Below are 12,724 nucleotides of genomic sequence, written 5' to 3'. Positions count from 1 at the left end.
ATAACCAAGAAGGTTTACACATAAGAGCAATTCTCCTTGGTGTAAATGGTGCACAGAAAGAAGAAAACGTTACAAAAAGGAGCAACACATTGTCCTATAATAACTAATAATTGAAAATAAATACAATATTTACACTGACACTTACATACCCTGGTTCTTGCACTGTTTTATCTCTTTGTGTGTATGTATTTTGTATGAAAGAGCCTTGTAAATGTCCTGCATTTAAGTGTAAAATGTATTAGTTTCGAAATGTACTTTATGTCAACAAATAAATAGAAAAAGGCTCCTCATTATGCAGAATAATCCATTTGAAAGTAATACAAAAAATGCGTTGGTTATATATATTTTTTATATTCATTGATTGATTGTATGTACTGTATGGCTGTATAGCCTAATCTATTAATATACTTAGATATATTTGTATTGGTTGATAATATTTTTGTATAACTATTAACAAACTTTAACCTAATTAAGGTTTTGAATACATTTTTATGAGTGGAGTATTTACACAGTGTGGTATTCATCTTCCGCCATTGCTTAAATTCATTACAGGAAAAAACAAGTGGTCACTTTTTGCGGCTTTATTGAAGATCGTCCAGTGTAACAACAAAAAACAACAATAAATATTTCATATAGCAATAAATAAATATAACTTAATTTATATCATAGATCTAATTACACAAGTGTTTTACATTACATTTTACAGATGTTGAAACTACAGTTATGTGAAATTAAACCTGTCATTATTGATGCAAAGTCATGGAAATGTCAAATAACTGCTCACTATGTACAGTATGTAGGTACTCAGGTTAAAGATATCAAAGTCTCAATTTTATGAGCACAATATGTGAGCACAATATTTACAATAACATAAAACATCTTATCATTTAAGGAATTGAAAACTTTTCGTTGTTCCTCCTCACTCAGTTGTGTCTATCAGAGTTTTTGGACGTAGCAATGGCCGCTTGTTTCATGATATTCGATGCCATCACTTCCCTTCTTCCTGCTTTGAGGTGTCAGCGTCGTGCTCGCTGTCGTCTGAATAATTCTCGTGATCGTCTGAGTAGTGGTAACTTCCATCTGAATCCTGATCAGAGTGGTGACTGCTGGCGTCCTCACTGTCACGGAGACCTTGTGAAGTCGCGTCGCTTCCTCCTTCCTTTTCTTCTGGATCCACATCGTTACCTCCCATGAAGACCTTCCTGTAGTGAACAGGTTTGTACCCCATGTCTGGCTCCTCTTGTTCACTAACAAGCAGGAACACAATCAGATCAGATCAATGACACTAGCAGGCCTTAAAGATGGCTGTAATCATTCATAGTACACACAAACAACAGTCAGTAGGGGCTTGGACTGTGAGCCGTAGGGTCGCCGGTTCAAGTCCCTGACCAGACCTAAACATGGAGTACAGACTTCTACTTGGAGAGGTCCCAGTTCACCTCCTGCCCTGCCGTGGTGCCCTTGAGCAAGGCACCGGACATCCCCCTTACCCCCCCACTCCCATTGCTCCCCGGGCGCTCTGCACTAGCTGCTAGGATGGGTTAAAAGCAGAGAACACATGTCACTGTGTGCTCTGCATGTGAGACCATTAAAGAGGGTCTCATACCCCCGATTATATCTAACTAATCACTAAACAATTGATCACTAATCACCCGGATCCAAGTCTAACAAAGATTCCCAACTCCATGAGATAAATGGGGTTTCTATGATTAACCCTAATCACATTTTGGTGTTCATTTGTGTTTTCACTTCTAGTAATAAACATATTTTGACTATTGATTTAATTATTTATCCTTGTTGTGATGCATATTATTTAGTATTTCGTTAATGAATCAATCAAAAAACTGTGAATCAATAACATATTTAAATCTGGTTTTGTATGTTTGTATTTGACTTAAAGGTAAGAATGGAGAAACCAGCTCGAGTGCGCTAGAACTTGAAAGTACGCAGCCGAAAGAAATCTGCCCCTTCCTTCAGACTTCCTCACAGAGCCCCTCCTCCAACACACACGACCAATGAGGGCACGAGATGAGTTTGTGCACAGATGGAAGGCTGACAGGCAGGTAGGCCATCCAGTTACTTTAGCCGGGCCGGCTCAGATGATTGGTCGTGCTTTTTACAGCGCCACGGCTTCCAGATTAAATATTTTAACGTATTTATTGTCAAAGCATTTAATATATTCATTGCTATCTGGATGTTAAGAGCATTCCATGGAATATAACAAAAAGTGTTTCTGAAGGAATTACCTACCGCACCTTTAACAATTATTATTTATAATTTATCAAATGTAAATTGTAGTGATTGTAATTGTACAGCACTTAACAAGTCCAGCGCTAAGAAAAAAAATAGGATAACAATGCACAAATAAAAAATCCACCTAAAAATGTTCAGGTAAGTTTTAGGAAATCCTTTTGTTAAAAGAAGATATTATTCCATGTCTTAGATTCTCATGTTTTACTTGCATGACTTTCTTTATTATTTAAATGACCACTGTCGGAGGGAGCCTCAGAGCTAACATTTCCACGACTGCATCTCTGTAATTGTTGTGTATTTAACTAAACATATTTAAAAAACTTGAAGCTATCGGCTGTTTTATTTGATCAAATGTTTCACTGCGGCCCCTCCCAGATGATTCATCTCATTACACTCAGCCGCAGTGTGTGTGTTTCCGCAGACTCACCTCTGTGTGCTGTCTCTGGACTCAGAGGCGTTGTGTTCAGATCCTGCTCCAGCCGCCTTGCTGCTGATGAAGTCTTCAGTCAGGTCACATCCCTGCAGAGCGTCTGCGTAGCGCTTCTCCGCCGCCTGCTTAGCATTCCTCTGTTATCAAAGTGCAGAGAGTCAGCGTAAACAACAACATCCAAACAAGGCAAGGCAAGTTCATTTATAAAGCACTTTTCAGCACGCGACAATTCAAAGTGCTTTATAAAACAAATGAAAAGACTTTTTAGGAATAAATACAGTAAAAACACATTATATAATGGCATGTTAAAACAGGCATTAAAAAGCAAAGATAGTCAAATAAACACAACAGGTATATAATACATGTTTAAATGGCATACTGCAGTGCGAGTATGAGCAGCTCAATTAAAAGCAGCGGCAAAGAGAAATGTTTTCAGTCTCGATTTAAAAATAGCACGAGTTTCTGCAGACGTGCATGATTCGCAGTTTGTTCCAGAGTGTCGGGGCATAATAGCTAAACGCTGCTTCTCCATGTTTTGTTCTTACTCTCGGAACCGATAGCAGACCCGTCCCAGAAGACCCGAGGCACCTTGATGGTTCGTTATTATGTAGGAGATCAACAATAAACCATGTAATGATTTAAAAACTAGCAATAGTACTTTAAAATCAATTCTTCGGCCGACTGGAAGAAATGTAAACAAAGCTTTTGTTCGAGAAATAACACTCAGATACTCATCCGATGTTGGATTGCATCAGTCTGTGATATTAATGGATCCACGCACTTATGCTAAGACAATTATACATTTTATTAACAGTTTATTACAATAACTATTCAGATATTTTACTTGTTTAAAAGTGCAGTGTAGAAATACAGTTCAAGTCCTGAATTCAACATGCTTAAAGAAAAAGTACAAAGGTGTGAGCATAAAATTATACTTAAAGTAAATATTATTATGATCCATTTAAAATAGTGCATACTATATGGTCGGATTATAATGTTTGATGCATTAAAATGAACATTAATGTCATGTTAAAAAGTCCATTCAACAAGCAGCAACTTGTTCAGTAATGTAACAATGTTTTAAGTTAGCTTTATACTGAAGATATGATTATTTTCTCTTCAGTTACCTCACTATGTTCATGGAAATATCACCTCATATAACAATTTAAATCAGGGGTGTCGAACTCAATTTCATCGCGGGCCACATCAGCATTATTGTTGCACTCAAAGGGCCGGTTGTAACTTTAAGACTATATAAAAATACATGTATAAATGTTTAATATATATAAAATAATGTATTATATATTACATGATTGCCTCTGCATTGGATTATTATGGGATAGGGTAATAACTTAATAATTAACTACGTCTGAAAGCAGAAGTCTAGGGCAAATAATTGCAAGTCTCTTCAGTGAGAATGTCACAAAATGATTTTTTTAAAAAAGTCAAATTCTGAGAAAAAAGACATATTTGAGATGCATTGTGGGACATGTAGTTTATGAGCAACATGCTTCTGTAAAGCGGCATGTAACCGTATAATAAACATATTATATTCTTTGCAAGCTCTTGTGGGGCCACATCAAATGAAGTCACGGGCCGGATTTGGCCCCCGGGCCTTGAGTTTGACACCCCTGATATACATGATGTAATGCTATGGGGTTAGTTTATAGTATTTTATTTATGAAATCAAAACGGTCTGCATCAACCATACAGAAATGGAAAAGTGAAACCTTTAGTTTGTATTAATTAGCTAATTTAAATGTTCTATTGCATTGACGGGTCAACACGGGTTCAGAAGCTGTTTGAATCTGCTGTATTGACTGTTTTAAACATGGAGGTGCACTAGTAGATGTTTGTACTAATGGTTTTCAAATGTTTTAAGATGTGACGGAGCAGGGTGTACTTTGTCGGCGTGTGGCGCAGGGGGTTGTGCGTTGGTGTTGGGATCAGGGGAGCACAGGTTCAAACCACACTGCAGTCAGCATGTCGTTGTGTCCCTGAGACACTTCACCCCAAATTGCTCCTGTGGGGATTACCCACAGTATTGAGTATGTAAGTCGCTTTGGATAAAAACATCTAATGTAATGTATCCTCTTTTACTTTTTTAATGCTTTCTATTTGAGATGTTTACATTTTGGATTGTTTATTTCTTGTCTTTTAACTTCTCTTATGTACAATGCCCTGTCTTTTTATGCTGCTGCAACACAAACATTTCCCAATTTGGGATCAATAAAGTACTTCTTATCTTATCTTAGAAGTAGTCTGTGTTGTTTCAGAATGTGTGTCATCATGAATCCCTCGTCTTTGATCTGCAAACAAAATCTACCTACAGGTACGAATAAATAACCTGAACTGAACCTGTAGCTCAGGGGTGTCAAACTCAATTTCATCCCATCACATCAAATAATGTATTATATTACATTGTTGGCTCTGCATTGGATTATTATCAGTTCTGGTAATATCTTCCTAAATAACTACGTCTGAAAGCAGAAGTCTAGGGCAAATCATTGAAAGTAAATATTCAACAATTACACCAATTGTATATTATATTCTTTGCAAGCTCTGCACATAAAATTAGGTCGCGGGCCGGATTTGGCCCCCGGCCTTGAGTTTGACGCCCCTGCTGTAGGTGGTCGTACCTGAGCGACCTGCTCCAGCAGCAGCGGTCTGCCCTTCACTCTCTGCTTCATCTCCTTAATCTCCTGCTGGTACTCCTTCTTACGCTGAAGCCCTTGTTTCCTGCAGAGAATCAAAAACTATGGATCACCACCTTTTCACTCTGTTCAGCTCATTCTGCAGTCGTGGTGTTTTTAGTCAAAGTCAACTTTATTGTCAATCTTTCAGTTTGTGTGGACAGACAGAGATCGAAATACCGGTTCCCACAATCCAGAATACAAAAATACTAAAAAATATGTATGCAAATATGTATACCTATATGTACACAATCAAAGACACACTTATACATATGCACACATTAAGACCTAAATAAAAGCATAACAATCAATACATACAAAATAACAGTCACTTCAATATCTTTGAAAATGTACATCAGTGCCAGACTGTCCGTAGCAGCGGTTTTAGGGTACCTGAATTCTTTGAGTTTGCCCTGGTTCGTCAGAGAGAGAGCCAGGTGGGGGTCGTTGGCCTGCGCTCGCTTCAGCACCACCCGCTGCAGCTTCCTCTCCCTCTGCCTCTGGCTCTCCTTCCACCGCTCCTCCTCTTCCTCGGCCTTCCTCCTCTCCTCCAGCACCTTTCTACTCAGGGAGACACTCTTGTCACAGGAGGGTTTGGATAGGAGGGGGACTGCTGTGGGAGGAGGGGGGGCAGATAGTGGAGGATATGGATATCCTCGATGCATTACATTAATGGTCCCCTATTATGCTGTGTTTCATCAATATATCACAGGTCTCAGATATATCCAGAGCCTGTCTCTGATTGGCTGAAACACCAAACAGATCATTGCAGCATTACCCATAATCCCCTCTGTTTCAGCCCTGTTTCCAAAGTGCTGATTCTCTGTCTGTTACTTTAGATGAAAATAAGGAGCCCCTCCCCACGCCCCTCTGAGAGAGATCTGGTTACAAAGAACTCAATGGTGCTCTAGGAGAAGATTCAGGTGATAAGGGGGGGGGGGGGGGGGGGGTGATGGTTACCTTGGTTGCTGATTGGCTAATGGTTACACAAGACAAAAAAACATTCATAAAGTGGCCAAAATCTGATCATCTCATTTTCAGACAGGTTTTTATAGAAATGGATCAGGACAAAAAGAGAGAGAATCTTTTTTCTATTATTATAATTTTCTTAAAATAATTCTCTATCTGTGTTTTTAATTGTATGTAAGCACCGTGACATCAAGTCAAATTCCTCGTACGTGTCAACCTACCTGATGATAAACCTGTTTCTGATTGTGACTCTGACACACAGCTACAGGTGTTGGGTTGTGAGCATTCAGCGGGGATGTTGGGAACAGAGTCTTCCTGCAGGGGGTTTCAAACACAGAAGGAAACAGGACATTGGAGTTCTGAGGATCTCTCTATCTCAACTATAAGGGTGGAAGCTTTTGGAGTCCTGATGTGGTACCTCACGGCGTCATGGCGCTTCTTTGTGGCGTCTGTCACTTTCCCCGGCAGGATCTCCAGGCTGCCGGAGAGCGACGAGCACAGGCTAGAGTTTGCCGTGCGAGATTTCCCGCGGCTGACGTGTGGCCAGCGCATCGCCTTCGGGCTGCTCTGCTCCTTCTCCATGTCGGCCAGGATGCGTTCACGGTGCGAACTGATGTGGGACGTCCTCAACTCGAATGGTTCGCACGTAGTAGTGGGCTTCACCTCCTTCTGTTTCTCCAGGTGTTTCTGGAAGCGTCTGTAACGGGCGTCGAAGTCGGGCACCTCTGTGTGGATGTGGAGTTTGTGGGAGATGTTGTCGTCCCCTTTGACCTCAGAGCTACCGTCTTTGTTTTTCTTGCGGTCGCTGAGTCGTCGTGTGAGCATGCTGGGAGGCATGGCGGCGCTGTGGAGCATCTCCTGAGCTCTCATCTGTATCTTGATGGAGCGATACAGCTGCTCCTCCTTCATCTGCTCGCCCGTGGCAGCTGCGTACACAGACCTGGGAACAGGCGTGGCTCTGAAGGGTTTCACTCTGTCCTCATTGGGTGAAGGATGGCGCTCTTTCTGCTCCTTCTTCAGCCGCTCCCTCTCCAGGAAGCTGAAGGGCTTCTGGAGGGTTCGAGGTTGCACGTCTTCTCGCTTCTTGCGCCCCTGCAGATCCTCGTAGAGCGGGAGGTGAACATGAGCCGGTATGGGGCTGGCCCGGAACTTCCTCTGGCACTCGGTCAGTTCCTCCAGCTGCCGCCTCAGGTCTGCGTTCTCCTGTTCGATCTCTGAGCGAGACTTGATGCCACGCTTCCGCCTCTCGTCCTCACGCAGCATCATCTGGAAAGGCTCTGGGACGGTGGATTTGGGTTTCAAGTTGTCCTGCTCTCTGTCTTCATGCTCCTGCCTCTTCTTTCCTCTTCCCTTGCGTGGCTTCTTCTGGTCTGCGGACAGGCTTTGCACGGAGGAGGCGGACAGGTGTTTAGGGGACAGCTTGAAGTCCTGCCACATGTTCTTGATGTGCTCTTTAGGAGAGCACACCAAGCCTTTCTCCACATGCGTTTCCTCCTCTTCGTCTGAGTAGTCTGAAAGAGGGGAGCTCCTCCTCAGCTCAACTGCAGACTGAGACTTCCTCAAGTGACGTGAAGCTGCTGGGCTGCCGTGTGACCATGGGACCCTATAGGGAACATCAACCAATGAGCGTCAATATGACAAAGCACCTCATCGAATACAATGACAGACCATCACTTTATATCAAACAACTTGAAAAAGATGTTCATAACTATGTCTTCATTGCTGAATAATCATTGTTAAATAATAAATAATAATACATTTAATTTATATAGCGCTTCTCATCTGCCAACAGGGGCGGACTGGCCATCGGGACGCTCGGGACGAATCCCGATGGGCCGGCACTGAAGTGGGCCGGTCGGACGATGTGGGCCGGTCGGATAAGTCACTAGCACCCGCACTCCCCCCCGTTGACAATTTACTAGCGGTATTTACTTGCGGGACCGAGGTGGGCCGGTCGAGAGTCCCGGGCTGATTTGTAGTCCCAGTCCGCCCCTGTCTGCCAAGACAAATCTCGAAGCGCTTCACAACAAAGGACACTGATACAATTTGAGAACAAATGATAATAATAATTAAAAATTAAAAAGAAATATAAAAAAAGAAAAGAAAAGTCGGAGATAGCGATACAAATGGCAGTACTCCAGGTGTACCATGCTCAAAGTTTATTGGAAGGCCTGCCGAAAGAAGAGGGTCTTTAGGCCAGTTTTGAAATGATGGGGAACTGACAAAATTGCACTTGTCTGGACGTCTTTGCCTAAAAACTAGGAACTTAAATTCATAATGGCATAACATAAGTATCTTAAAAAGAGGAAGCTAAAAAGGGCAAATTCTTGACATCTTGTGTTGAAAAGCAGTTAAAACAACACTAGTACTAGTATAATACTTATTTAAATAAGGTTAAACGTTTCAAATAAATACAGCCACTTTGCTCAGAATGTAACTAAACCTTAAAAGACAAGTTCACCAAAATGTATAAATCAAATTTCACTTGCTGAATATGTTTTTAACCAAATATATTTAAGGTTTTGAAATATCTGGGATAATCTGTGCCGCACAAAGTAGAGAGACGATGAATTAGCAATGTGTTTTCCCAGGTACCGTCAACAGTTTAATACTTCCTACTTTACTTAATCCATCAAATGCAATTAACCTCCATCGTAGAGGGATGTCGTCAGAAGTGAATATCTTAAAACCCACAGCACACAAAACAAAACTACATAGCTAAATACGACGAGCAGTTTTTAAGAAACTATATGTATTGTGATTTGGGTCAACCGATAAAACCTCCAGACAAACATCCATGAGAATCCCCAGACAATTACCTTTGATCCGCCTTAACATAATCCTGTTGACTAGGAGCCACGCACCTGTGCCTGTCTGCCTGCAGCGCGGTGGCTCCCGGGGGCTCCGAGGCCTTGAGCTGCAGCTTCCTCCGGTACATGCTCTCCAGCTCGGCCATGGTGCGCAGGTGAGCCTTCTTCAGCTCCTCCAGCTTGCTGTAGTACTCCTCGTTGGAGAAGAAGATCTCACTCAGGTCGAGGCGATCTCCTGCCGCTCTGTAGTCCGTCAGCATGAGAGCCCCCCCCCCTCCCCACATAGTCCTCCTCACAGAAATCAGAGCCAGAGTCTTCGTACTCGCGCTGAAAAAGGTCAAAAGTCTTGTAAAGCTCATTTGCCAATCAGTGGCCATTTTATACATTTCATTAAGGCGCATCTCATTATATTCTATTTAAATACTGTGTGCGTGTCTTTTATATAAAAGTGTTCTATTTCTTTCGTCTCCATCTATACTTTGCTGTAACAAAGTAATAGCAATAGCTCGTACTCTTTTATCCTGTACATCCCTTTGAACATGCGGCACATTTCTGCTCCACACGACCTCTAAATCTGCACAGCTCTCCACTGTCAGCATGTGTTATACTTTATTTGACTGCACTCAGTTGCTTACATATTTATATGTTGTGTAACTATTGTCTTTCATTTGAAATGTACAATAGTCTTTAAAATAGTTTTTATAATAGTACTTTTTCTTGTTCCTTTAAAAAAAAAAAAAAAGACTGTTTTTTCTGTGTCTTTTTATAAACCATTTACACCAAAGCAAATACCTCGTATGTGAACACTTAGTAATAACAACGATTCTGATTATATCTAATTCCTTTGACAAAGGTCATCATTTCACACATGGAACTTTTGTAAGATGATATAAAATGTAGCCTAAACTAATATATCTGCTTGCTGCAGGACATTGTTTTTAAGCACCAGGCCCTCTGTAGCAGCGCTCGTGCAGAACTAAGCCTATTAAGAGCAGCGAGCGGGACATATGGTGGAACACAAAGGCCAGATTACCATGAAAGGCTCAACTGACACACACCCTGCATCAGGTGGCTGCCTCTCATGATAGCATCAGCTGAAACGGGTCACAGCCTGAGGACAGCAGGGTTGTTGTCTGAAGGATAGTTAAGTGTTTGGGAACTTAAATGGAACGTTACGTGACGTCTGGTAGTCGAGAAGGATTTTCCAAAATAGTCAGGCCAGCAAATGATACAGCTCAAATCCTCTCTATCAGACGGACTGACCTCAAACTGCCAACTGTTGACTTGACGTTATGTTTCACTACAACTATATCATAAATACATCTTTCATCTCAGACATGTGCCAATGAGCTGCAAAGCCATTTGATGTATATATATATTTGCAAATTCCTTGTTCAAAGCATAGAAAAGTAGGATCTTTTGAATCCAAATTATTACTTTTTTGCAGGTAAATTATTCATTTTCTTTAAAAAGGTTGTTGGTTTTATTCACATAATAACTTCATTCATCATTAGAGATTCTTTTTGGTGAAAATCTACAACATGTATTTGAAGTAACTATACTTTTAACTGGATCAAGTTTGATTAGTTACTTTCTATCTGTAAAAGAAGCCTTGTTGACAGTGTTTTATATATAAAGGTTAGTTGTTAAGTAGCTCCACAGCAGAATGAATAGCAGTGTTGAAACTACAGACCTGTCACTGATGTGAGAGTTGAAATCCCATAATCCACTATATCCAAACGATTTAGCAACTAGTTACTTTACAAGTTAAACGCTTTTGAAATAGTTCATCAAAATATGATTTCTTACTAATAGAACTATTCCAAAACACATGCCTACGAGTGATAATAGTTACCAGATCAATCACTCGATGGACGAGACACTTTTGATGATTCCAGTCAGAATAAATCGTGTTTCTAGCTGCTGAGAAGTGATGTTTTGCTTTGAGTTGCCTACTTTGACTTCAAACACTTTTCATGAATAACCCAGGCTAAATACCCTTTCAATGTGCTTATACATTAAATCATCTCAATACTTCTTCCATCACTGACAGTTCATATTATAATCAAATAGTACCAATACCACACAGTAAGAATATAACATTTCAAGTAAAACAACTGCATCAATAATGGTAAGAAAATGTACTTACAGACGTGAAAGTACTCATGTACAAAACTGGCTTAGAAGTATAGAGTAGTATAAAATGAAAACACTCAAGTAAAGTACCTCACATGTGTACTTAAGTACAGTACTTGAATAAATGTACTTAGTTACTTTCCACCTCTGCCTTAAAAGTATAAACTAGCAGGACGTGGGCTGCTTTGGTAACGTCAGAGGTGGGAGAAGTATTTAGCTCTTGTACTTGAGTAAAAGTAGAAGTACCAGAGAGTAGGAATATTTTGTATTGCAAGTAAGAGTCCTGCATTCAAAATGTTACCCAAGTAATCAAGTAAAAACAAGTATTAGCATCAAAATATAGTTGAAGTATCAAAAGTACAAGTAGTCAATTGGTCCATAATATATATGATATGTTTTATAATGATGGATCATTAAAGTGTTCTCAAAGCTGGTAAAGGAGCAGCTAGTTTGAATGACTTTGTATACTGCAGGGTAGCTGGTGAATTTACTCCAGGTGGAACTAAAGTCTGATTTAACACTTGATTAGATTTCACATCATTCATCCACATCTGTGATTGTGAAGTATCTGTATTAAATACATGTAGTGGAGTAAAAGTACACGTGCAGTCGGGTAGAAGTACAAAGTAGTACCTCAAAATTGTCCTCAAGTACAGTACTTCAGTAAATGTTCTTCGTTACTTTACACCAGTGTATTTACCTCCCTCTCGTAGTCCCGGTTGTCCGCTAAACAGGTATATGTGTGTGGCAGCACTCGTCTCCCCCGCTCGTAAGAAGCTAACGGCGCTTTGGTGTGCGGATCTACCGGCGTTTTCAGACAAGAAGTGACCAGCGCGTTGGTCCGGTGGGCGTTGGCCATGACGACGCAGTATTTCCTCCACTTTAATGTAGTTTAAATGTTAAATAAAGTGACAAAAACGAGATAATTTGAGACAAATCAGTCTGTAATCCACGCGCTGAAAACTGTTTCGGTAACTAGGCAGCAGGTGGACCCCTTAGCAACGGAGCGGTGCTTGGTTGGGAAGGAAATGACGTAGCGGGACAGGAAATGACAGGATGATTGCATAAATAATTAAGTGTTATTATATTTAAATCAAATCAAGTTTTATTTATATAGGACATTTATAAACGATTTTTGGTTGAGCCAAAGTGCTGTACATATAAAGATATACCCCTACAGTAAAGACACTTTACAGCTAATACAACAGCACAGTTTGTGCAGAATATCAGTACGAGAAAACTTTAGACATTTAGAAGTGGTAGAAGAGTTTCACTGCTATTAATACAACTAATAAAATCTAACTTCGGTAAAAGTAATATCAGCTAAATGTACACAAAGTACTCATTGTGCAGGGAAACGTTCCCTTTAATTAAATGGGTTTCTATTGTTTTGGGTTTGTTATTTATTTGACTGCTTTGGTAGTTCATTTACA

General features: G+C 40.5%; 1 protein-coding gene across 1 annotated transcript; it reads right to left on the bottom strand.

The window, feature by feature from the left end:
- Positions 1–600: 600 nt before the first annotated feature.
- LOC117554721 (protein FAM161A-like) lies at positions 601–12,418 on the bottom strand. Its single transcript, XM_034229207.1, is given in 8 exon segments — positions 601–1,247; positions 2,681–2,820; positions 5,323–5,422; positions 5,770–5,937; positions 6,764–7,948; positions 9,210–9,427; positions 9,429–9,482; positions 11,992–12,418. Coding segments are annotated over 8 exon segments (2,283 nt in total). The 5' UTR covers positions 12,151–12,418; the 3' UTR covers positions 601–988.
- Positions 12,419–12,724: the final 306 nt, after the last annotated feature.

The sequence above is a fragment of the Gymnodraco acuticeps genome, unplaced genomic scaffold, assembly GCF_902827175.1.
Source record: "Gymnodraco acuticeps unplaced genomic scaffold, fGymAcu1.1, whole genome shotgun sequence".
Lineage (NCBI taxonomy): Eukaryota > Metazoa > Chordata > Actinopteri > Perciformes > Bathydraconidae > Gymnodraco > Gymnodraco acuticeps.
Note: the sequence above shows the minus strand (reverse complement) of the source record. Positions and strands in the feature narration are given on the sequence as shown.